General features: G+C 33.5%; 3 protein-coding genes across 10 annotated transcripts; 2 read left to right on the forward strand and 1 right to left on the reverse strand.

Moving 5' to 3' along the window:
* Window positions 1-1,332: 1,332 nt before the first annotated feature.
* LOC104089444 (F-box protein At2g26160-like) lies at window positions 1,333-2,457 on the forward strand. The gene has a single exon (XM_009594340.1). It carries the CDS (start codon window positions 1,333-1,335, stop codon window positions 2,455-2,457), a length of 1,125 nt encoding a protein of 374 aa, XP_009592635.1.
* A 3,284-nt stretch (window positions 2,458-5,741) lies between these two features.
* On the reverse strand, window positions 5,742-13,125 carry LOC104089441 (protein PSK SIMULATOR 1-like). Of its 4 annotated transcripts, XM_070196382.1 has the most exons (14): window positions 12,831-13,125; window positions 11,852-12,187; window positions 10,642-10,967; window positions 10,430-10,522; window positions 10,258-10,348; window positions 9,527-9,620; window positions 8,640-8,737; window positions 8,384-8,453; window positions 7,062-7,165; window positions 6,848-6,964; window positions 6,574-6,650; window positions 6,434-6,478; window positions 6,114-6,327; window positions 5,742-6,029 (listed from the first exon to the last, which is right to left on the reverse strand). In XM_070196382.1, the coding sequence occupies exons 2-14, from the start codon at window positions 12,140-12,142 to the stop codon at window positions 6,024-6,026; spliced, it is 1,626 nt and encodes a 541-aa protein (XP_070052483.1). In that variant the 5' UTR covers window positions 12,143-12,187; window positions 12,831-13,125; the 3' UTR covers window positions 5,742-6,023. The 4 variants fall into 4 exon arrangements, with proteins under 4 accessions (XP_070052483.1, XP_009592629.1, XP_009592630.1 ...); XM_009594334.4 differs by having other exon boundaries at window positions 5,742-6,327; window positions 12,831-13,124; XM_009594335.4 differs by lacking the exon at window positions 12,831-13,125 and adding an exon at window positions 12,289-12,794 and having other exon boundaries at window positions 5,742-6,327.
* An 820-nt stretch (window positions 13,126-13,945) lies between these two features.
* LOC104089443 (putative pentatricopeptide repeat-containing protein At1g12700, mitochondrial) lies at window positions 13,946-19,337 on the forward strand. Of its 5 annotated transcripts, none has more exons than XM_070196383.1 (4): window positions 13,946-16,011; window positions 16,600-17,241; window positions 17,402-17,517; window positions 19,024-19,337. In XM_070196383.1, the coding sequence occupies exon 1, from the start codon at window positions 14,070-14,072 to the stop codon at window positions 15,855-15,857; it is 1,788 nt and encodes a 595-aa protein (XP_070052484.1). In that variant the 5' UTR covers window positions 13,946-14,069; the 3' UTR covers window positions 15,858-16,011; window positions 16,600-17,241; window positions 17,402-17,517; window positions 19,024-19,337. The 5 variants fall into 5 exon arrangements, with proteins under 5 accessions (XP_070052484.1, XP_009592633.1, XP_070052485.1 ...); XM_009594338.4 differs by having other exon boundaries at window positions 16,600-16,939; window positions 17,435-17,517; XM_070196384.1 differs by having other exon boundaries at window positions 16,600-16,842; window positions 17,435-17,517.
* The last annotated feature ends 6,411 nt before the right edge of the window (window positions 19,338-25,748 follow it).

The raw sequence follows: 25,748 nt of genomic DNA on the forward strand, positions 1-25,748 counted from the left end.
TCTTTTTCTTGACCAGTTTAAAAATTTATGTGGAGTGTCACGCACCAATAAGTCCATGACACGTGTCATTATTATTTTTTTAAGAAAAAATATTTAAAATTACTATTATACCCCAATTTAAAAAATCCTCTAACATCTCCATCTTCTTTTGCCTTCCGCCACAGTTGACACCACCGGAAAAAAAGCCATTACTATTGCTTCTTAACCTTCACGCATATTCAATTTTTATAACAAACCCAAGGCCAAGAATGAAAGAGATGAAACTAAAATTGCAATTCCTCTGTTTCCCATTTTCCTCCTCCATTTTCCATCTCATACCACAATTAAACAAAGCAATTCAAAGTCAGTTTTTCATTTTCATGAATTAAACAAATTTCGTTTTCATGAATTAAATAACTTTAGTGTGGATAAAATCTCTATTCAAGATGCGAGGAGATTCAAGATTTAAATTTTATGGGTTCAATATTTAATATTTTTAGTGTTAAAGTGATTATATTGTTAAAGTAATGAGCTAATATCTACTATTTATTACGATTATAGTAAATTTTTATTCATAAATTTATAATTTGTGTTGCATATTAAATCCAAATGAACCTAATATCTATAAAAGTGATCCGCCCTGCAGGGACTTGAAGCATGAGGAGAGAAAAATAACTTAAGAAATTGTATTTCAAACTTTTGGTGAATATAACAATGAGAAGGCACAAGGAACGTAATTGTAAGTTGTAACCTTTGTGACCAATTTCAAAAGCGAACCATGTACAAGCAAATATTCTCCAACTAAAAAATGACATTGTATAGTCGTTTTTAAAATAATAGCCGAAAATATATATATATTTTTTATATATTTTGTATATATATATATTTTGTATGCTATAGAAAAATTATACAAATTTTATATACTTTTTCGGTTACCGAATATAAATAATTTCTGACGCGGACTAAAAGTGATAATACCCTTATAAATATTACCTCATTTTAAATTGCTTGGCTTCCCTTTATCAAAAAGAAATCGGATCCCCTACCCAATTATTTTGCTGCTATATAAGGCACAAAAAACAAGAAAGGGCAAAAACGGACAGTTGTAATTCCCTACGCAAACACAATTCCTTCCTTTTTTAATATCCAAACCTTTTTGGCAAATTTTACGGTCAAACTTCTCTATAACATTCTCGTTTGTTCCGAATATTTTTGGATGTTATAGCGAACATATATTATAACATAACATAAAAATTGTTTCCGAAAAAACTTGTCTTTTATAGTGAAGTATTATAATATATGAATGCTGTTATAAAGAGGCTGAATTAAGTTGTTCAACAACGGGTGATACACATGGATTCAGAGTTAAGATCAAGAGACTGGGCAGGGCTTCCAGATTTGGTACTCAATTTGATTTTTCAAAATTTGTCTTCCATCTCGGATTACTTTTGCTTTGGCGCTGTGTGCAAGCCATGGTTTTCCTTCCTATCCAACAATTATGACGCCCTACAACAACGCGTCAATTCAAGTTCCATTGAAGAACTTCCTTTACTAATGTTCTGCACTGATCGAGAACAGTATACCATTAATACAAGCTTATACAGTGCGGCCAAAAGTAAAATAATTTGTGACATTAAACTACCATTGTCTCATACTTGGAGATGTTTTGGCTCTTCTCATGGTTGGTTGGCTTTTCAACAGTCTGATTTCCTTATCCAACTTTTCAATCCTTTCTCTCGTGAGACAATTTATCTTCCTCGTCTAAATTTTTTTCTCCGTAAAATTATTATAACCAAGAATCCATCAACAAATCCATATAATTTTGATGTCGCCACAATTATAGTAACTAGTAACGGGTATCATCCTAAGTTGGCTTTCCTAAAACCTGGTGGTTACACCTGGGTTTTCACTAGTCGTTATATAGAAGGTAGTGTTTGTGATATGATATACTACAATGAGAAATACTATGTTGTCAATGATAAAGGTAAGATTTTATCTATCGACAAGACTAGTCTGGAGTTAAAGAGAATTATTGAACAACCGTCAATTGTTAAATCTTCTCCTCGTATAAAATTTTATCTAGTAAAGACTAGAACTAACGAGCTACTAAGGGTTCAAATATTTTTTAGAAGAGATGATCAGACATCAAGCGTCAAGATTTTTAAGTTGGTTGCAATCCCAGAGACCCAAAAATCCAGGTTCGTCAACTTGGACAACTTGGGAGATGAAGCCTTGTTCTTGAGTAACTATAGTTCTATGTCTGTTTTGGCTTCTAATGTTTTAGGATGTGAAGCCAACTTTGTATACTATTTGGACAATAATGCACGGCTTGAGTTGCCAGGAAATCAGTATATGATGGACATCATTCACCTTCAATATGGCGGCCGTCGCACCCAATTTCCTTTAAAGGCGTCAATCGATGGCAATGCATTAGCGTTATGGATAATTCCTACCCCAAAATTTACTAGTATTTCTTAGACATGGGTCAGAGGCGGATCCAGAATTTAAATTTTGCGGGTTCAACATTTAAGGGTTTTATCATTTAACTCATTGTATTTTTAAAGTTATGAGTTCAGACCTACCATTTGTTGCAATTTAATTAATTTTTACACATAAATTTATGTTCCGCGGTGAAAGTACTGGGTTCAGATGAACCCGACGGCCATACTCTACATCCGCCCCTGGACATGGTATCCTTACACAATACAATTAGCTGCACAGAAAACTATACTGGTGGAAGCAGTGGCGAAGCCAGAATATTTTTTAAAGGTATTCAAACTTGAAAGAACTGAATTTTTTTTTTTGACAAAGGGTATTAAGTATATGATATATACCTCTAAAATCTAATATTTTACCGATTTATATGTAATATGTAACTTTGCCCCTGGTGGAAGGTATCACCTAGTCGATGAATTAATGTTTTCATTCTTTGTTCTTGTAGAGTAGTTTTGTAACTAGTATTTCCTTTGTGTCAACCATGTAAAAACGAATCATCATATGATTTGATTGTTGGCTACGCCTTCTTCACTTTATCTTTTATCTTTTTCATTCTCTTTTTCCATATTTACTAGTCTTGTGTATTATGAAGACATCACTCTATTTTCCATATTAAACTTCTCTTTTTGTAACAATATGTATAAAGAAAACCGATAAATCGCATCAATCCAATTATTCGAGTCAAATCGGGAAAAAATCCGATTGTGGTTTAGTTTGATTTGGTTTGGTGTTAAAAAACAAAACTCGGCCATAACTGGTTTGGTTTGATTTTAACTTAAAAAAGTCAAACCGAAACCAAACCAACCCGATATTACATTTATACAATTTTTAAAAATATTTTATACATATAAATATTTATTGTAATATAATTTATAAATATTTCTTAAACTTGTTCACAGTTTTATCTTTAAACATATTATTTAAAGTTTGGACTTAACATTCTTGAATGATCCAATAAATTTTATAGCTCATAAAGATAGTAAGTCAAATAAAGTTCAAATAAATACTAATACTAATAAATTAAATTCGATTCAACATTAGGAATGATAATAGTGTTGGATATCTATTTTTTACTTTTGCATTGATTTATAATGAAAATGTATAACCTAGTTTATCTTTTTTCTTTAGTGCTTAGCTGTGTAATTAATACTAGTACTTATTAGTTGCACTTACTTTAGCATGACATTTATACTATTTTTAGATTATGTTAATTTTTATTATGGTGTATTAATTAGTAATATTTTTTTGTGTGATTTTATTATCTTTGTTATTGAATATTTTAGTACAATGTTATGATTCATCTCATATTATTATTTTATTTTCTTGAAAAATATATTATATAGTTGTATCCTACTAGGACTAAAATAAATATTTGGAGCACAAGTTACATATTTTGTGATATTAAGACTTTATCGGGAAAAAATCCGAAACCCCAAAAAAAAAACCGAAAAACTCGAGAAAAATCGAGATTGAAAAATCCGACTTTATTCATTTGGTTTGGTTTATAAATTTAAAAATCTGACACCATTGGTTTGGTTTGGTAATTGAAAAATTCGAACTAACCCGACCTATGTACACCCCTACCTATGACTTCTGCATGTATTCTTCAAGGGTTTTGTCGATTTCCAAGAATACTAACAAAATAGAATTAACGACGGGCAAATTCTGTAGCTAAACAGAAAAATCTATTCGCTGATCCTATTTAGCAACATATCAGTGACAGTGACAGATTATCAAGAAATTCTGTTAGTTGTGACGAAGTTGTAGCTAATTCTAATGTTTTTGTAGTGAAGATCAGAATGCTCGACATGGGTAAGGCCCAAGGGACATTGGCATGGGTTTTTCACAAAGGCTCGTAGTTATTTTTCGAGCAAATTTCATTTGTAGCCATACAATTTATAGCCCCAAACAAATTATAATGGCTAGCCTAAATTTACTCAAATGCGGTAGATTTTGTTGCCATCGAGTCGTTCCAATCTTCCACCAATGATATGCAAAATTAGTTTTATTATTGTCAAAATACCACTTTTGGCTTTTGCAATTGTTGGATAAGAAATAACGTTATTATCACAATTGCCTTTCAATTCTTTATCCAGTATTTGGTTTCTTTTGTCCGATGTGCTGAATTACTCCAAGAATGTTCTTGGATATAAAATATCCCAAAATAACAATAATTTATCAACCTGGAAAAAGAAATTGATCAACTTTAATATTTAAAAGAAAAATTTTATATATATATATATATATAAAAGAAGAGGCACGACGCAATGTGACCAATCAGTGGCTTCAAACTTTAGGTTTTGCTGATATATTTTCAAAAGCTAATAAATACTTGTTGTATTTTAAAAATCATCATATTATAGGAGTCATATAACTGTCTCAAATAGCCGAGGATTGATACGTAGTAGATAGTAGTTGTTGTTTTGTTTAAAATACTTTAAAGAATACCAAATTCAACAAAATCTGTTTCCTGAAATTAATTGAGCAAATTTCATTTGTATACAATAGACTGTTACTATATAAAAAAATATACTAAAATAGACTGTCACTAAACAAAATATATACAAAATAGACTGTCATTATACAAAAAATGAGTGTGCGCTTGTATATGGAGATGAAAAAGAAAAACCTGGATATCACTGAATATCCATTATGCATAACATTGAAATAAATACAAAATAGACTGTAACTATACAAAATATATACAAAATAGACTGTCACTATACAAAATATATACAAAATAGACTATTACTATACAAAAAATATACAAAATAGACATTTCGGCAATTGAATGTAATATGTTTGGGCCGGAGGGACATTTCGTGTCAATAGAAAAAAACATGGGCTATTAAAATTTTGAGGAGCCATAGAGGACCATTTTCTCTTATTTTTCCTTATTAGCTTTCAATGTAGGAGACTGTGTTCACAATAAAACACATCATCAACATGTATATAGCTTATGACAAATGGCTCTCTTCTTACAAAATTGTTACTTTAAAGTAAACCAGATCGTCCCTTCATGAGAAAAGTTACCAAAAATCAACTCTTTAAGAGACAGAGGTAGTGTGACAACAATTTTTGGTGGGTTGGTTGCTGGTGCGATGATCGGTTAATCTTGAATGCTCTGTCGGAATCCATCGCTATTTTTTTTCTTCACCGGTAAAGGTTCATCCCAAATCACATGAGCAATTATTTTATTTTTTTTAAAATTCTTTTTTCTTTGAGAACACAAACTTTAGTATGAACTTATGCAAGATGTGTGGCTATTTGGCATGAAAGTGGTGATTAAATATGAAACAAAATCTGACTTGTGTTACGAAACATAGCAAATCAATATTGACAAATAGTGACCCAATCATCCAAAACCAACTTCATTTTCTATTTTCTCTATCACCCTAATTCTGATTTCATTTGCTAAACAACACGATATCATCTGTACATCTGCTAATCCCCACAACAAGCAACTCATAGTGAAGTCTTCCGGAAACAGCCTCTTTACATCCACAAGATAGAGATAAGGTCTGCGTAGACACTGCCCTCCCCAGACCCTACACCTGTAAGAATACACTGGGTATGTTGTTTTTGTTGCTGTCGTAAGCAACTCATATTGAAATTGTGTCTCACTGGTAAATATTTACCCGATCTACAGAATCAAGAGATGAACAATCTGGGGATTTCAAAAGTGACCTCAAGCGCCCACCGTTGGAAGTTGCTTTGGACTGAGCTACTAGGTAATTGAGCCATAGAACAAGCTCAAGGATATAAGCCTCTGATTTCTGCTTGTCAGCATGGTGTAGTGTCTCAATTTGGATGACATCTGCTGATACAATCGACTTACGATTTGATTCAGACCTGAACACATGAAATGTTTTTTTCTCTGAATCATAGCATAGTGTAGTGCTCATATTTGTTTAAGGCGAATAAAACAATGGCATAGAGGCCATTAGGAGAAACTTACCCGGCATTAGCCCATTCTCCAACCCAACCAAAACCATGGTGAGCTCTGTTTCAGATTATTAAAACACAAGATGATGAAACTATCAAATATTGCAAAGAAATTAGCCATGAGCAATCAGTTGAGCTGTTTCGAGTTCATACTTGGCAGTAATCGTTGCAACAGGAACTAGCCACTGTAGTGTTTTCTCCATTTCAGCTTTAATTTCAGTAACAGTGAGCTGCAGATAGGAGAGGAAAGAAAAAGACGAGCAAAAAGAAGGAACATGATGATGATCTAAAGTAGGAAAATATAAAATTGTGCAGAATTTCACTAGACGCTGAAACAAGCTTAAAATCTGCTTGTTAAGATTAAATTAATCTTGACCATTACTAGTACCAAACTAATGCTTCTTGGTAATAAGAAATGAGAGGGCACCTGCTCTTTGACATGAAAAGATTGTATTTTGGATCGCAAAGAAAATTTTATATTGGGCGGAAGATTCTGATATAGCATATCTCGCGCATTTGGAGGCATAGAGCTTGACCGGGCTACCTGTTCACAATAATTATTGAGTCAACAAGATGCAAAGATCACAAATCGGACCACTTTTCTTGCTTATGATTGACGAAAATTGGAAGAATGTTCTTACAATTGAATCAATCTGGAGAATGATATTAGCATAATGTAGATCAAGACCGGCAGGCCCTAATCTTGGCTTACCACCCAGAGATTGCTTTTTCTCGCTATCTGGGTCTGCATGTCATCAGTTATCTCAATCAGAAATTATTAAGTAGAGGATTATTATTTATTTTGTTTACTTACATTTTTGCCTCTTTTTTGTTTTAACTTTTCATTTCTCTATGGGGCAAGGGGGCAAACAAAAGTGTACAATTGTTTTGAATAATAAGATAGAAATAGAAAAAGATAAATACACCGGAAGATAGTGTCTCTGATTTATTCTACTGATATACGTGTTTCAGTTTATTGGAAGAATCCACAGGCAAGAAAGATGTGGCAGAAGATAATACCAGAGAAAGCAGATATTCTTTTGATCCCAGTCTCCTCTATATACAGATACATGCTCAATTACTCAGGGCACAAATGTCCCAAAACATTCCAGTGGACTGGTAATTTTTAAACTAGAGTTATTGAAATGAAGTCTGGCCTTCAGGATTTTGAAAACAATCTTCCTTGTCTCTCTAATTCAGTCATAAATTCTTTAATTATTACCTCATTTACCTTGAACGAAACTTTAAATTAGTAGTTGTAGGACGGACTTAACCCAAGATGGGAGGCATAGTGACAACAGAAAGGGTCAGAAATGAGGGATAACTGCATGACGGAATGCACCTAGAGGTGAATGAGTGATTCAAAACTGTATGATATGTAGGTGATAAAGTGCTTGAATGATGGTTATTGAGTAAATCAGAAATGAGGTTTTTTCTTATTTTTTTAACCTAATCTTTTCTCGGAACACTGTTAGTTACAAACCCATATTTGTATGGTTGCCATGCAAGTAAATGTCTAAATGAGGGCTCTACAACCGATTCTGATACTTCAGAAGCACTGCAAGTGAAAATTGAAGTTGTCTATGACCACCATCCCGAGTAGTCAACTTCTGCATCAAATTATCTCATGTACTAACCATTAACATAGAGGGTGATATTAGTAATAGTAATGGAATTCTATCTCAAGAAAAGGATGAAGGGAACTCCAAGGATGATCCGAAAAAGCAGATATATAAAAGCCTTATTTCTAATTCTTTTATGACGTTTCCACAAAGTTCAGCTAATTAACATGCATATGCTATTGCTTGTTGTGTCACTCAATGAAATACCATTTAGCATAACTCTTTAGAAATGAGGTTACAACCAAAGTAAAAATCGTTCACTTGCGCAATTTAAGATATCAAAAGAAAGAATACTGGGTAAAATTTGATGTAACAGCTTTCGAGAATGAGCCAGCACATACCCGCATTGCCAAAAATATTATCTATCTCCCTGTTGAGAAAGAGGGCAATATCCACTAGCTTATCCATGACCTGTTTACATAAACAAAAGGATCTTATACATCCTCAAAGTACGATATGCTCAAAATTGAAGAGATAAAAACGCTAAAACTTGATCCCAACAGTTTGTCAGCAAAATCAAATAAATGATACTCCATATGTTATTAATTTAGACGGTCTCAAAAGATTAAGCTGAAAAATAAAGGTTGAAAACGGTACCTCATCCAAACATCTGGACCACAGCGACTTTTTCTTTAAGTTTCTTATTATTTTCTTCTGGATTTTCAACTCAGCAGCTAAAATTGTAAGACCATTACCTGCGGAAAAATGCAAAAGAGCAAAAGAAATAAAATGATCCAAAAAATTATTATTATCATCAACATATCCCTTTTTTCAACACTTGAATGAGCAGCCAAATTATTTAAGAAGTTTTTCCGCAATTTCTTTTTTACATAGAGACTAAAGCTTTAAAATGTACTATTAGCATGCAACTCAACAACAAGCAACAATAACAAACCCTGTGTAATCCTACAAAATGGGGTCTGGGGAGTGTAGAGTGTACGCATACCTTACCCCTACCCTGTGAAGGTAGAGAAGTTGTTTCGGAAAAATGAAAAAGAAGCAAAAACAACAAGCAGTAACAGCAGCAAGATAAGATGATAGAGATCAACAACAAGCATAAACCGTAAAAGCATAATTTCTTAAACTGTTCTATTGGAAGGAAAGCCCAATTGCTTTGTAGTGGTACATGATAGCAAGTCTTTCAATCACCTTCTAGACAAGTACAACAACAACAACATACCCAGTATTATCGCACACCGTGAGGTCTGGGGAGGTTACCCCTACCTTCTAGACAAGTAATGGGCATTAAAAATTTAAACATAACGTTTCATAAGAATGAAGAAACTTTGTCATCCTTTTGGTGAAGCTGTTTAGTAAATACGAGAATAGATGCTATTTCTGGTGATTCATCACGTTAGAAGCAAACAACACTGCGAATTAAGAAATTCAAAAGCACATAATATGCCTAGGAAGCAATGAATATCAATAAAAGTAATGCTAAGAGAAATGCCAAACTGAAGAGATGAACAAGATTGGTTGGGCACCTTTTTGACTGGCATTTGATTTACCATCTTCTAGACGCTTGTGCTGATAATCTTGCTCAATTATATCCAGAGTATGCAACTCATGGTATAACTCCTGTCATCGGGGATAGTGAGTTCCTACTTCAATCCTCAAATCATAAAATATTTTTAGCACTTGTAAGACTTTCTTTTTTCTAGCTCGGTTAAAAAATCTTATGATGTTAACTAACTTTGGTACTTGAAAAGGCGTGCCAATGCAAGGATCTAGCCAATAACCCACTTTTACATAGTTGAGACCCATTGATAACAGCATTGCACGTAATGATCAGGTGAAGAAACATAATTTTGGCAGATCAAATACTTCCTAACCATTCTCCCTTTTTTACTATCAGAATTAAAGGTTAGTGACATAGTTCGTATTCAACTTTAAAAGAAAGTTAAATAGTTTAAATACAAACCTCCGAATTATGTTTGTGGCAACTAGTAGACAAGTATCCGCAAAGGACAAATATATATATATATATATATATATATATATATATGGTGCTTGGTAAAAAAAAGGAAATCATAAAAGACAATTCAATTTACACGATAACGTATCTGAACACAAACGACAAAGTGTAAAATTTGTCTCTTGTCGATTGCTTTTAATTAATTTAACTTTTTATTAAATAAATATTTTTAAAATTACAAAGCTCTAATGATACTAGAACTTTATAATTCTGACTCTATGGCAGCGCGATAATACTAACAGCTGTATACTGAACCAGGGTTATCAATTGCTGCATCATCAATTCAGCTTCTTCCCTCAATTGTTTCTGAGGGGTAGGTTCTCTCCTATATCTGGAAATATTAAAGTGTAGAGTCAGTAAAAACTTCAATATATAGTAATTTATCAGAAAAAGTATGAATCCTGCATATTACTTCTCAAAGAAGCGGTCCAAGTAGTGCCATTGTGGATCTTTACATTGATTTCCAAACCGAACTACTTCTCCAGTAAAAACCTGTAGCTCTTTCCTGAGATGCACGCCATATCAGTAATTCTTTTACTCGGGAAAGTGAACATGATAAGCCCCCCTTCAAAGAAGGCTCACCAATAATAAAATTACAGTAAAGCTACTCTCTCCATTACTAACCTCTTATCATCAGCAACTATACTAAGAAGTTCATCCATGTCAGTTGATACTAACAGCTGCACACCTTCTGAAGTTAGCACCACGTCGTTCAATTGTTGAATGCTTCTTCTTGAAAGTGAATGCATAAGAGTAGAACCTTTAACGATTGTGTTTGCAACCTCAAATGACAATATAGATAGTTCATTCCCTTTGCTTGTCGCACCAGAAACAAATCCACTGCTTAAATTCAAATTAGTCATGCTGCTCCCAATTATGTCCAACGCTTCCACGGTCCTCACTAGTCCAGCACTTCCAGCTCTACCTAAACGAAAACTTACTTCTGCAACCTACAACAGTTAGGAACCTGCATGTTAAGTGGCATAGTCATCTTAATTTCAGCTATTACTACCTTAGTTGGTACATGTGTCAAATAATGGCTGGCTGCAAAATATACACAATACAATAATCATCAAAGATGTCTGTCCTACCGAACCTGTAATATCGAGCATTACAAACAGTTGGCAAACATAAATTTCCAGGAATGCAGTTATCCATTATGAATCCACCTCTGCTTTTACTTCTTGTAAACAATCAAGTTCTCACTTAATAAGCTGATAACCAATTACCGTTCGAATACTTATCTAAACAAGTTTTCTGTGGAATGGTTACAACAACAATTACGCCTCGGTTCCAAACAAGTTGGAGTCAACGATATGAATTCTCACTCCTTTCATTAAGCTCAACTCATATCATCATCATTACCAAATAGAATAAAAGTGCAAGTAAGAAAAGATAATATATATAAATAATAGTAATAGTAATAATAATAATAGTAATAATAATAATAATGCGGATCCAAGATTTAATCTCAATGGGTTCAACTTTTAAGATTTTTAACATTGAACTCATAATGATTTTAAAGTTATGGGTTCATATCTACTATTTATTTTAATTTTAATAGATTTTACATATAAATTTATGCTCCGCGTCGAAAGTTATGGGTTCAATTGAACCCGTGCATATAGTGCTACATTCGCCTCCGGATAGAAGTTCTCTACCAAGTCTAAAGCCTATTCGCAACTAGTAGGTATCACCTATATGAATTTTCCTCTTCTATTGCGCCTTATCTTTAGCTAAGTCTGCATTGATTTAAAAATCTTTCGAGACAACTTCCTTTTACATATAATATGAGAGGAAATCTACTGAAGCAGAGTTATAGATATTTATCAACCTTTGCAACCCTCCTTGGTTTAGGTTTTCGTGAAGAGCTCCCATGAAACCTCGGGATACCATCATAAAACTCTTCCTCACTGCTCGAATAGCCACCGAACCGTGGCTCCTGATTCTCTTTGTCCTTGCTCTCCTGTAATTGTGGTGGAGTTAGCATCTTACTCTGCTTCTGCAACTCATGTTGTTGCTGCTGGTGTTGCCCCTTGTAGAGATATCCTTTCGTGCCACTCTGGGAGTAAGGATTCACTAACTTACTTTTGGCGCCTTGGTTCTTAGAAGAACTCCCTCCCATTGTGATGAAAACAATAAACTCTTACCCCCACAAGTTTCGCAATAGCTGAACAGAAACAAATTCAAAGAACGTCATACTTCAATCAAAACGCAGAAAGCATTCTGAGAAATATACTATTCCTAGTCCTTAGGGATGAGAAGCAATACCAAGAAATATGCAGGGGTAGGTACTTAGGTAGCAATAGGGGTGGATGGAGCTTTGAGTTACCGGGTTTATTTGAATCCAATATTTTGGATGCAAAGTATAAATTTATATGTAAAAATTCGCTAAAACTGCAATAAGTAGTAGATATGAATCATAACTTTAAAAATATAACGGATTCACTGCTAAGAACCTATAAGTTGAACACACCGAGCTTAAATCCTCGATTCGCCACAAGAATTGGTAAAAATATCAACTTTCATCAACACTCCTAACACCCCTTTGAATTATGCTACCCATAAATAAAACCCCAGTTCAAATTCATATGAAATCAAAATTTGAATATTTAAACGAAAATGGAAAGTAGCATAAGCTGAAGAAACAGAGGTGTTACTGGGCTTTGCGCTTTAACAGGAAAGACTAAAAATTGGGAAATAACAAACCAAGAATTCAAGACCCTTTTGCCTATTTCTAGCGAAACTAAAACCCCATTTCAGCAAAAATCATAAAAATCAAAACTTGAGAATAGAAGTAAGGGAAAACTCACCGAGATTAGTCGTTTTGACAAATTAGAAGTGAAACAATTCCAAGAATCAGGTAGGTGTAGAACAAAAAAATAACAATAATTATGTGGGATAAAAATATTTTAGTGAATGTGCCAGCCAAGGGAACAAAAGTCGCCAGAGTTGGAGAAGCCAACGACTGCTCTCTGCTCTCTCATACCAAACCGGCTTTGACTTTGAAATAGTCAAATTTCAAAGAGTCTTAAAACGTTTTTTATGGAGCATTGAGCTTTAGACTAAAAACGTGCAGAGAGCCCTCAGCTTAGACTAAAAATGACTATTTGTGTACTTCCTTTTTATGCCCCTTGTCCCTAAATGCCTACTTTATACCCTCTGCTTGCCTTTTGGTGCAAAATTGCACTTGCCGTTAAAATAGAGGCCCTATCTTGTTCGGTATTAGAGTTTAGCTAGCATTTCAAATGTATTACCAAAGTAGTCATTGGCGGACTAAATAGACATGAGTAGATCCTAAAGAGATATCATTTTTTCGTGAATTTATATTGAATCGAGATCTTTTGGTTCAACTTTATTCCAGTTTTACCGAGGGAGTAACCCCATTTTTTTTCCCTTAACTAAGACACGAAACATAACTCCCGCAATCAGTACTGGAGCCAGGAATGATTCCTTATATTTGAGCCTTTAGTAGTGTAAAATCTAGGAGCGATTTCTAGTTTCAACTGAAATGATTATTTCACTCATAATACTTTTTTGAACTCAAGGATAATATTCTGGAGTTTTAATTTGTAGAAATTAGAATTCTGTGTAGTGTAAAATTTAGGAACGATTCCTAGTTTCAACTAAATGTATTGTTTAACTCATACTTTGAACTCAAAGGATAATATTCTTGAGTTTCAACTCGTAGAAATTAAAATCTCATGTAGTGTAAAATTTTGGAATAATTTGCTAGTTTCAACTAAAAGGATTGTTTAGCCCTTGATACTTTTTTAAACATAAGAATAATATTCTGCGAGTTTGAACTTATAGAAGTTAGAACTTGATTGATTGTGTCATGGACAAGTGAAACAATATGAAAAATATTCAAATTATGGTGCATTTGTTGACTTGACCATAATAAGTAGTCTCACTTTTTCCTTTTGTATTATTATAGTCTCACTTAACAAACAAAAAATGGGTGAGGCACACCTCCGAAACAATTTGCATACAAAATTAGGGCACACCATTTTGACATCCGCTGAAGAATTTCCAGCAATTCAGTAAAGAAGATGAGGAAACTTTGTCCCAATGGTATTTCTTTTATCTCTTTCTTTGCTACTTCCAATTCTGGTTCGGCATTTTCAGTCAGAGCTTATTCTTCATCTCATAACAATGCATCCATTTCGGCAAAGGCTAAACTTAGGGCAAATAGCAAGTTTGAGAACGTAAAGTGTTTAGATGATGCTATGACTCTCTTCAATCAAATGGTCAGAACAAAGCCTCTTCCTTCTGTTGTCAATTTCTCTAAGTTATTTAAGACTATGCTAAATATGAAGCATTACTCTGCTGTCGTTTCTCTTTTTATAGAAATGCAGAAATTGGGTATCCCATTTAATGAATTCATCTTGAGTATCGTGATTAATAATTATTGTCTGATGCATCGTGTTGATTGTGCATTTTCGGTGTTAGCCATTTACTTGAAGAATGACATTCCATTCAATAATGTCACCTTTACCACCCTTATCAGGGGATTCTTTGCTGAAAATAAGGTCAAATATGCAGTTGACTTGTTCAAGAAGTTGGTGAGAGAGAATATTTGTGAGCCTAACGAAATCATGTATGCAACCGTCATGCATGGACTCAGCAAAAGGGGCCATACTGAGAAAAATTTAAGTTTGCTCCGGGTAATGGAACAAGGGAACACTAAGCCTGACATATGCATCTACAACATTGTTATAGATGCTCTTTGCAAAGATAGAAACTTGGATACTGCTATCAACCTTTTGAACGAACTGAAGAAGAAAGGCATTCCTCCAAACATAATCACATATAATTCATTAATTGATGGTTTGTGTAAGTTTGGTCAGTGGGAAAAGGTTAGGATTTTGTTCTCTGAGATGGTAAATCATAATATTTATCCAGATGTGCACACCTTCAACATAGTGATCGATGGATTATGCAAAGAAGGAAAAGTCGAAGATGCCGAGGAAGTAATGAGACACATGATCGAAAAAGGTGTAGAGCCTGATATAGTCACCTACAATGTGATAATGGGTGGATGTTGTCTGTGTGGTCAAATGGATAGAGCGAGGAGAATTTTTGATATAATGATAGATAAGTGCATTGAGCCTAACATTATTAGCTATAGAATACTAATAAATGGATACTGTAAGAAAAAGAAGTTGGCCGAGGCTATGCAATTTTTTCATGAAATTTCTCAAAAGGGATCAAAGCCTGATATTGTTACCTACAATACTGTCTTGCAAGGTCTGTTTGAAGTTGGACGGATTGGCTCTGCAAAAAAGTTCTTTGATGAGATGCTATCTATGGGGCTCGTACCTGATTTGTGCACTCATGGCACTTTGCTCAATGGCTATTTTAAGTATGGACTTGTTGATGAAGCTATGTCACTCTTTAATGAGTTGGAAAGAAAGAGAGTAAAGTCTGATATTGAATTTTACAATGTTGTCATTAATGGATTGTGCAAAAATGGAAAACTTGACGAAGCTCATGCTATTTTTGAGAAGCTTTCTTTTATTGGATTGCTTCCGAATGTGAGAACATACACTACAATAATAAATGGACTTTGTCTTGAAGGGTTGTTAGATGAAGCTAAAGATATGCTAAGAAAAATGGAGGACGATGGTTGTTTGCCAAACTGTATTACTTACAATGTTATTGCGCAAGGATTTCTCAGGTGCAATAGAATTAGCGAAATGGCAACTTTTATGAAGGAAATGGCTGGAAGGAAATTCTCATTTGATGCAACTACAACTGAGTTTTTGGTAAATGTTATAGGGGAGAATCCTTCTGTCCTTGACATGATACCAGAGCTTCACTTGAAAAATAAGAAGTGAATATTTCTTTCCCTTGGTTTATTGTGCTACACTATCACTTTGATCAATTTCCTTTTACCCCTCAAAAGAAATTGCATCCAATGCAATCAGATAATCTGAAAAAAAAAGGCAATTAGAACATTGCTTGAGCTTTCCAAGCAGGCCTATTGAGGAGGTACATCAATTTTATTACTTTGATTGTTTCCCAGTCTTCTTTATCGTAGATCAAATGTTATTGCACTCTTAATATGAGAAACAATGGTGAGTATGCTGATAAAAGAAAAAAATAATGGTGACTTTCCTTGTGTATACACGTTGTAAGTTTAGCAATATCATTTTCGGTGCTATTTGGTTATCTTCTGGTATTATCATGTCTATTTTTTCTTTTAGAATCAATAACAACTGCATTTAACTTAGAAATTGCTATGGAAACAATCTTTTTGATAGTTTCTAAAGTCGTAGTTACATCATCCATAAATGGAACAACAGAGCTGGCAAGATCAACACCATCCTTCTGTCCCTGAACCATATAGTATGACTATTTCTGGTTTTCTTGAAATTGAAATAAACTTGTTCTAACCTGATAGGATATACTATAGATATACGGTCAACATCATATTCAAATTTTGAAGTTTATATATAATCAAAGAATATGAGATGCTTATTGGGAATTGACGCTTCCATAGAACCTTAAATTGCCAAAGAATTTGAAGATTTTAATGAATTGCTTCTGAAATTGGAGGCTATCTCTCTCAATGATCAGGTTGCTGTTTCACTTGGATCGCTACCCACGGAGCTTGTTTAACTCATGACAACTTGCAAAAAAGAGGTTTAGATTTGTCCAGCAGATGCTTTCTGTGTGAAAAATGCCAATGAATCAGTAAATCATCTACTGCTTCACTGCACCTTCACTAGACAGATCGAATGTTTCCTGCCATTTTTAGTGTCCAACGGGTCATGCCAGGATGCATTAAACTTACGAGCAGTCTTCATCAAGGGACAACAGGCACTACTCGACTGCTATTCATTTCTGCATTTTCTTGTCTATTTGGGTGGGGAGGAATGATAGATATTTTAATGACAAGAGAAACAACATAGAGCAGGTTAAATTTAGATGCTTAAAAAACCTGCACCTATGGTGTAGGAAGATTCTTGTATCTGACATTGACTCATAGTTAGGTTTTTTGGTACTCCAATTTATAGAAGTATGATCATCTCTCTGTTATACTCCTTTTTTGGTACCTACTTGGTAGTTATTACTTATTAGTAATATTCTTACCTTTTCATCAAAAAAGAAAGTTCATAGGTCCTTTGACTAATTGTCGTTGGGATTCGAAAGGATTGTAATCTGTATCATCACTGTCAACTAACTTAGAAATCTGTTAGCTGATGGTTCTTGGCTCTGGTGCGCTGCATATGATACTGTGTATGATGCTGTGCAGTCTGCTAGTATCTTCATGCTTTGTCTAAAATGACTTTGCATCTCACAATTGACGTTACGCCTATAGTAAATTTACATTTATGTATTTATATGCACGCTTATGTAATATTGCTTCTGAAGGGAGTTTTTAGATAACTGATTGGTTGCTTCGATGCAGATGACATATCAAAATGTTGGAGCCTTGGTGGTTGTGAAACCTTGGGAAAAATAAATTAATCGCTGGAATTATTGGAGAAAGAGGTATCAAACCATTTCTCAGATATATCAGCTTCTTCTTGACTGGCTTTTGGAGTTGGTGATGCTACCTCTTTGTTTTTCTAAACTAGTTTTGAATTTTGAAATGGTTCTATGTAGGGGTGGCAAAGCTAACCCAAACCTATTTGACCCGCCCAAGTTTTAATGGGTTTGGGCTAGAATGATTTTGAAAATGGGCTGTTTTGGGCTAGCCCAAGTTTATCCATCAAAAATCATCCGTCCAAATGGACCCATGATGATGTCCAACCTTGACCCATGGAAATGCTTAATCTTAGAGTTCTACCTTGACCTATGTGCTGAAAAATATATTATAATTTTTTCATGTTTGGTTGGTTTAAATTTCGCGAGAATGTTTTCCCTATCAAGAGAAAGAAAAATATTTTTCAAAACTCTACCTTCCAAAACTAACTGTTGTTGACAAAAATAATCATCAAACATGAAAAAAATTTGAAAATAAAGAAGAAACACATATCACAACAGAAAAATAACAAATAAAATCTATATCAATAAAATAAAGGACGGGTCCTGAGCTATCTTTTTAGGTATCACAATAACATAAAAGAAAGTACTCATTTTATTGAAATGAAAAAAAATCTCTTTTTATCACATGAAAAGAAAATCTTTTTTTTTGTTGAAATAAAAGAAAATATTTTTTCTACAACAGAAAAAGAAAGTACTCATTTTGTGAAAAAGAATACTTTTTCTAGATCATGAAAAGAAAGTACTTATTTTATTGAAATGAAAGAAAATAAATATTCATTTTCTTGAAATGAAAAAGAAAATACTTTATCTACAACATTAAAGAAAATACTTTTTGTACATCATGAAAAGAAAGTACTCTTTTTGCTATAACGAAAATACTTTTTCTACATGATAAGAACGTAAGTACTCATTTTGTGAAAAAAATAAATACTTTTATTACTTTTTTATTATTCTGTTCTTTGTTAGTATTATAAAATGAAGAACTATCAAATAAAATTCTAAATCTAAATTGAGGAAAGAAATTATTTGGCATGAATTGACATTTATTCCAAAACATAAGGTAATTTTTATATATGCTTGTTTAAAAGTTGAGAATATTGCAAAGATTTGGGTCAATTCGGGCGGGTTGGGTTACAAACCATTGTTTAGCCCATCTTGACCCAACCCATCTTGATCCAAGTGAACTTTGGGCAATGATTCGTTTAATGAGTCAGCCCATCTTGAACGGCCCAAATGCAATCCATTTGCCACCCGCCCACCCCTAATTCTATGATCATGTCTGCGTGTGTAGCTTTGTCATAGTTGTTGTTTAAGATATTTTGCTGCCTACGATAATATTGTATCTTGTGGACACTATAAGATAGGAGTAAAATATATGAAATTTCTTCTATGTTTAGTTTTTCAATGTGATCCTGTTTTGTCATAAAATTAACCCCGTCTCTAGAATCATTTGAGTTCAGCTTTGTTTCAATTCTTTCTATTTTACTGACACAACATGTCACTTGCCAGATAAAGGCATCAGGCACATTCCAGTTGATCAAAATGGTCTGATAGGTATGGTATCCATCGGAGATGTTGGCCAGTGCTATTGTAAGTGAGCATTGGGATGAGCTGAACCATTTAAATGCCTACATTACAAGGAGGTTATTAGATGATGATGGCAAGAATAAATGGATCATGACCTTAATCTTTGTAAATATCAATATGCTTAGGTCGACTAGCGGCTGTTTAATATGACTGTTTCTTTAAATAAAATAAAAGGTGTTTCATCTTGTATAGTAACCTTTTTTCCGTTAATATATACGCATTGTGACAATGGTAAATGTTGCCTTCGTGTGACCAGAAGGTCACGGTCCTGTGCATACATAACATAATCCATAGTAGACAAAAACTCTAAGATCTTCAGTTCTGGCGCATTTGCAGAATTAGCTCATAGACAAACTCTAAAGATCTTTGGATAGTAGTTCATTCTCCTTGGGTACCCTCTTTTGATTTACAGTTACCTTTACCATGGATGTCCTGGGCCACCAGCTTCACTAGCTGATTTTCATTTCTTTTGACATTTTGAAAATTTGCTAGTTATGTAAATGTTTTGGTTCCAAAAGGATTTTTTTTCGCCTTCTCATTTTTCCTTTTTGAACCAAAAGAAGAAAATGTGTTCGCTCTAAAGAGAAAAATCAAATAATCATTTAATAACAAATTGGAGATGAAGTTTTGTAAGTTTATCACATTTTGGTGTATCCAGGTCAAAATGTCATAATTTTTTGCATGCTGAATGAAATCATGCACGATCTTAGAATACTTGCACAAAGTTTTCACAGAATTTTTAATCTTCTATTTTTTCTCATTTACATTGAATTTGATGATTTGAAAGATAATTAATCAAGAGCTACTTTTGAATATTAAAGCATTGACTACAAGACAACAAGCAAGCATAACTTGTGAATATTTTAGCATAATTTGATCAACTAGCATCTAGTAAAACTACCACAACCTCCTGTGTGTTTGAGGAAATAATGTTACCATATCCGTTCTTTTAGCATAGCTCTTATTCATGTTTATGTTACATAAGAAAATGAAAATTATATACTGTATCTTTTGAAACTACTCAAGCCTGCAGATTAGTCTCTTCTCGACGAAAACAAGGAAGTGAGAGTTTAAGATATGATGTGGTAAGATATAGAAGCTGTTGCAAGGGATCTTCAAAGGAAGCAACAGAGCAAATATCTAATGAGGTGCAACCAAAGCACAAAATCAGAAAAAGAAGATAAGTGAAGATGAAATTATTGGCCAGGCCAAAGCAATTTAAAAGAGAAATCCATCATTAGATCATAAACTAAGAACAAACTAACAATGCAAGGAAGAAAATGAGATTGAGAATAGACTTTAAGCAACAAGGTTGTGCACACGGGATTAGGATGTGTTTTAATGTTCTTATTACCTATATATTATGGATGTTATATTACACATATATCTATGATAGCTGACTCTGCTTTTTTTGAATCGAATAGGAGTAGAGACATGTAGTGTTCTTATGTCATCTTTAGCACATATTATATAGATGTGTATTTAGATCGATAGTTTTTCCTTTTGATTAAAAGTGGAGTTGTATCACCATTAGCACCAGAATACTTGCGAAAGAATTATTAGCTGAATACCTAATTAGTAGGTCAAATGACTTATTAGGTCTTGATCATGTTTGAACTTTTTTCTTGAGTGAATACCCTAAAACCCCCTTAAACTATCATGTTTTTGTCAGTTACATACTTAAACTATCCGGTTTCCTCAAAACCCCCTTAACTATATCCCCCTGTATATTAAAAAACCCTTCATCGATTTTTTAATAAAATATGTAAGGTAACTCGCCAAAAAGCGCATGAGAGATGAAATTATACATAAAAATGGCCCCAATTGGCCATTTCTAATGGTTAATTACCGTTACCCTATTTAAAAAATTTAATTTTTGTATTTTTCCTCTATTTTCTTTCTATTCTAGCCTTCTTCATTTTTTAATCTTTCTTCTTCCTTTATTCTTATGGTTTCATATGGAATTTTTTTTCTTCTCTTGTTTCTTCTAAAATTATCTTTCTTCATTTAGGTCTTCTTCTTTCAACCAAACCCTAATTTTTTTATTATCTCAAATCTCGTGTCAAACTATAATTCCCGGTGAAAACGAAGGTTATTGGAAAAAATCCAATGTTTAATTGAAGTTTAATGGTAAAAATCACGATTGAGACATGGTGTAGCCATTATCGGAGGAGATAGAAGAGATTTTTTTTTTGTTTTTTTACAAATGATCATGTGTTTATCCCTTCATCCTCTTCCTTTGATTTTTTAACCCCCCAAACATTTACTCATTTAATTATTTTTTATTATTAGTTAAAATTCTTAATTAAAGTGATATATCAGATTAGGCTGAGTAAATAGAAAGTCGTATAACACTCACCACTAAAAAATCGACGAGGGATTTTTAATATATAGGTGTATATAATTAAAGGGGTTTTTGAGGACATCGAATAATTTAAGTAGATAATTGAAAAAAACATGATAGTTTAGGGAGCTTTTAAGGTATTCACTCCCTTTTTCTCCTGTTTATTACCATTCATTCCTCTCATTTTAAGGTGGTGGATGGTTTTGGAATAGAATACAGCTGGTAAGGAGAAAAAAAAACCCAGTGGAATACTATATACTACTAAGTTGTTGGAAGTGCTGGAATGGAGAAAAGCTAGCCAGGATAAAGAACCAGTGGAATACGATATGATGTTTTGAAGAGTGGAACATGAAATTGAGGCTGAATCAATTCTTAGAGATGTTAAAAATATTACAGGATTAGTCAGGGTTATACTTTTCTCAGATGTACTTATGTACTCTTTGTTGTTTCTATATTTTACAATAGTCTTAGAATTTTTTTATGTATATGAAATACCTTACATTCTAAAAAGATCATACCCAAAAAAGAAACAAATTATCTAATCCGAAGCCTCCATGTTGGGCCCGTGCATAGCTCGGGAATCCCTTGCTAGTTATTCTCTTTATTCTTTATTCGAGAGTTTAGCAGTTCTTCGTCAACTTGTCTGTTTCACTACAAGGATATTTCCGAAATTTCATACTTTATTTGCTTTATAGGTATTGTACATGTTAGCTTTATCACCTGTACACGCTGATAAATTTTCAGGGGCCACATGAATTTTTCACGCCGCATGTTCGTGACAGCTTTTTTGAAATGGCCATTTCCTAATCACGTGGGTCCCTCAACAATATATAACAACTTTTTTTATGATCTCTTTTATATTATTTGTATTTATAAATAATGTATTGTCAAGTCCCAGAAACCAAGTTCATTTCCATGTTCCTTGAAAAGCGTTTCATAATGCCTTCATTTTTTTTTTTTTTGAATTTAACCTTTTAAATTAATTTTTTACTATCCAAACCTATTACTCACGTAAAAAGGATCACCTTGTTAACTTTTAAATTTCAAAGTTATTATTCATTCCAATTTAAGGTCAATCTAAATACAGTGGAGATAATACAAAATATTTACTGTAGTAAAAAAAATTACTTTTTCTTAATAATAGATTACTATAAAAAATACAACATCATACAAACCTAATATTGTAGAAGCAATACAAGATATTCATTTCCAAAGAAGCAAATATTTTTTATTCAACAATTTGTAATAAAAGTAAAATGAATTAGGCACACATAATGATATGAAGATTAAATTCTGAAATGAACAATAAACAAGCAAAGTTCAACAGTTTATTTTTGGAGGTATTAGCTATTTTACAATTATATTAAAGATAGATTCTCTAATAAAGTAGAAGAAGATCATATACATTATGCTAATATTATAAAAAAGGTGCAATGACTTACTGAATTTTTACATAAGAATAAAATAGATAAAGAAGGATTTAATTGGGATCCAGAGGGTAAAAAGATAAAACGAGGAAGTACTATTTAGGTAACTATCTATAATTATAGGACTAGAATTGAATTATGATATTAATGAAAGGGAATTATTACCATACTGAAAATATAAAATAAAAATTAGATATTTTGATCATTATACCATGCCATTGTCGTTCTTATAAAGACAGCGAGAATAATATAGTTATAGCTTAATGTAGGTGTAACGACCCGACCGATCGTTTTGAGCCTTAGTATGTCGTTCAGCAGTTTGAGGCCACAAGTAGCTTCACTTCAGGTATTATGAATTGCACGCTTGGTCGGAATTGAAATTTCGGAAGTTCAGAGTTAATTTGGAAAGAAAATTCTTATTTTAGAAGCTTTAAGTTGGAAGAATTGACTAAAGTTGGATTTTTGAGTAAACGATATCAGAATCGGATTTGAAGGTTCTAACGGATTCGTATGATGATTTTGGACTTGGGCGTATGTCTGTATCGAATTTTGGATAACCCGTGAGTGCTTCGGCACCTATTGTGGAAGTTAGCATTTTGGAAGAATTTCATAAATTTGGGTTGAAGTGCATTTCAAGGTTATCGATGTCCGTTTGGGATTTCGAGTATGGGAATAGCTATATATGGTGATTCTGGAATTGGGAGCGCGTCCGAAAGTGGATTCGGAGGTCCGTAGGTCATTTTGGAGTCATTTGGCTAAAGCTAGAAATTTGAAGATTTTTGAGAAGTTTGACCGGAAGTGGACTTTTTGATATCGGGGTCGGATTCCGATTCCGGAAATTGGAGTAGGTCCGTAATGTCGAATGTGACTTGTATGCAAAATTTGAGGTCAATCGGACGTGATTTGATAGGTTCCGGAATCGAATGTAGAAGTTTGAAGTTCTAAAGTTCATTAAGCTTGAATTGGGGTGCGATTCATGATTTCGATATTGTTTGATGTGATTTGAGGCGTCGAGCAAGTTTGTGTTATGTTATGGGACTGGTTGGTATGATTGAACGGTTCCCGGGGGGCCTCGGATGTGTTTCGGGGTGGTTTTAGATCATTTCGGGTTGTTTTGCAATAGCTGATGCTGGTATCTGGTGTTGTTTTTCGCGTTCGCGAGGATTCTCTAGCGTTCGCGAAGAAGGATTTGGCTTTTGGGATTTTGTTCTTCACGTTCGCGAAGAGATTCTCGCGTTCGCGAAGAAGAAAATCTCTGTTCCGCAGGTCTGACTTCGGAGGCTCATTTCTCACAATCTATAAGGAAATTAGAGATGATCCAAAATAAAAATTGTAGCCCTTTGTGTCTAGTTTTCAGAAAGATAAACTATTTAGCATTTGGATTTGTGTACAAAAAGTTATAGCTTGGTACACTATAGGCTGTCCGGGAAGATAAAGAAATTTGTATTTCATAGGGCTGACTTTGATAGCTTATATCTCAAAATCTATAAGGAATTTGGAGATGATCAATATATGAAGTCATAGCCCTTGATGTCTAGTTTCCAGAAAGTCAAACCATTTGTGATTTGGAGTTTTGTACAAAAAGTTATGACCATTACACTAGAGGCTGTCTGAGAAGAGTTTGAAAATACTTAGTTTATATATGAATTTAGGAGTGAAAATTCATGGAAATTAGTAGAAATTTGGGGTTTTGAAGAAAAACCTAAAAATTGGTATTTTTGGATTTTAACCACGGAAATTACTATGGGATTGGATGGAAATGGTATATTTGAGTTCTTGAGATTATGGGTAACGATTTCCTTCGAAATTTTTTGAAATCCGGGCACGTGGGTCCGAGGTGAATTTTAGAAATTTTACCATTTTGGATAGGGTAATTTATTTAATAGATAAATTTTGAATTATTTAACATGTATTAATTATTTCATATAACCTTTGGATAGTTTCGGATTTTCGGCACCGAATTGAGATTTTTTACACGACGTCGTGATCGGAAGTGGGCATTGAGACAAGGTAAGTCTCTTGTCTAATCTTGTGAGAGGAAAATTACCCCATAGGTAATTAAATTAATAATTATTGCTAATTGTGGGGGTTACGTATACACGAGGTGATGAGAGTCCGTGCGTAGCAACTATTAATGCTAAAGTTCGGGTAGTTTAGGACTCAAAGCATGAATTGCTTGTGTAAATTATATCCGTTATTTAATTACATTATTTGATATATATCGTAAATTGTTAGTGAGAGATAGTAAAAGATGGAAATCTCATATGCTTATTTCTGTTTAAATTAATTAATTGTTAAAAAAAATTATTCATCCTCTCGAATTTATCTTATAATAAATATACTCTCATTCCGGAGGTACATAAGAAAATGTCCTCCTTTCTTGTGGAGCGGGCCGAACGCCTCGACAGGATAGATGCATATATGGATCATGCCGCACGTCCCTCGGCAGTGTACACGACACTCTGGATTGGGCCGAACGACCTCGGCAGAAATTGTGCTTAATAATAATAATTACACGATACTTTGATAGTTTATTTCAGCTTGTGAAGCTAATTGAAATTTGGAAATTATTGGAATTTAAAGAATTTATTTATCTCTGCTTGTTAAGAAAATTATTGTTATTTCTGTAAATGAGGCTAATTGATAAATTGGAAATTTATTGGAATTCAAGGAATTTAATTACTTCTGCTGGTTCAATAAAATTATTGTTAACTCTGTGAATCATGTTGATATAAATATTTCTATTTTCATGATTATTTAATATTATTGACCCATAGTGAGTGTCAGAGTCGGCCATCTCGTCTCTACCTCTTCGAGATTAGGCTTGATACTTACTGGGTACACGTTATTTTCGTACTCATGCTGCACTTGCTGCA

Source organism: Nicotiana tomentosiformis, chromosome 2, assembly GCF_000390325.3.
Source record: "Nicotiana tomentosiformis chromosome 2, ASM39032v3, whole genome shotgun sequence".
Classification (NCBI taxonomy): Eukaryota; Viridiplantae; Streptophyta; class Magnoliopsida; order Solanales; family Solanaceae; genus Nicotiana; species Nicotiana tomentosiformis.

What these genes read in the sequence shown, in the direction of transcription:
- LOC104089443 (XM_018768564.3), top strand. Translation starts at nt 14,070, where the DNA reads ATGAGGAAACTTTGTCCCAATGGTATTTCTTTTATCTCTTTCTTTGCT.
- LOC104089441 (XM_009594334.4), bottom strand. Translation starts at nt 12,142, where the DNA reads ATGGGAGGGAGTTCTTCTAAGAACCAAGGCGCCAAAAGTAAGTTAGTG. An exon ending in GTTGCAACGATTACTGCCAA is followed by an intron (nt 6,479 to 6,573) that starts GTATGAACTCGA and finishes AATCTGAAACAG; the next exon opens with AGCTCACCATGGTTTTGGTT. An exon ending in GGAGAATGGGCTAATGCCGG is followed by an intron (nt 6,328 to 6,433) that starts GTAAGTTTCTCC and finishes TCATGTGTTCAG; the next exon opens with GTCTGAATCAAATCGTAAGT.
- LOC104089444 (XM_009594340.1), top strand. Translation starts at nt 1,333, where the DNA reads ATGGATTCAGAGTTAAGATCAAGAGACTGGGCAGGGCTTCCAGATTTG.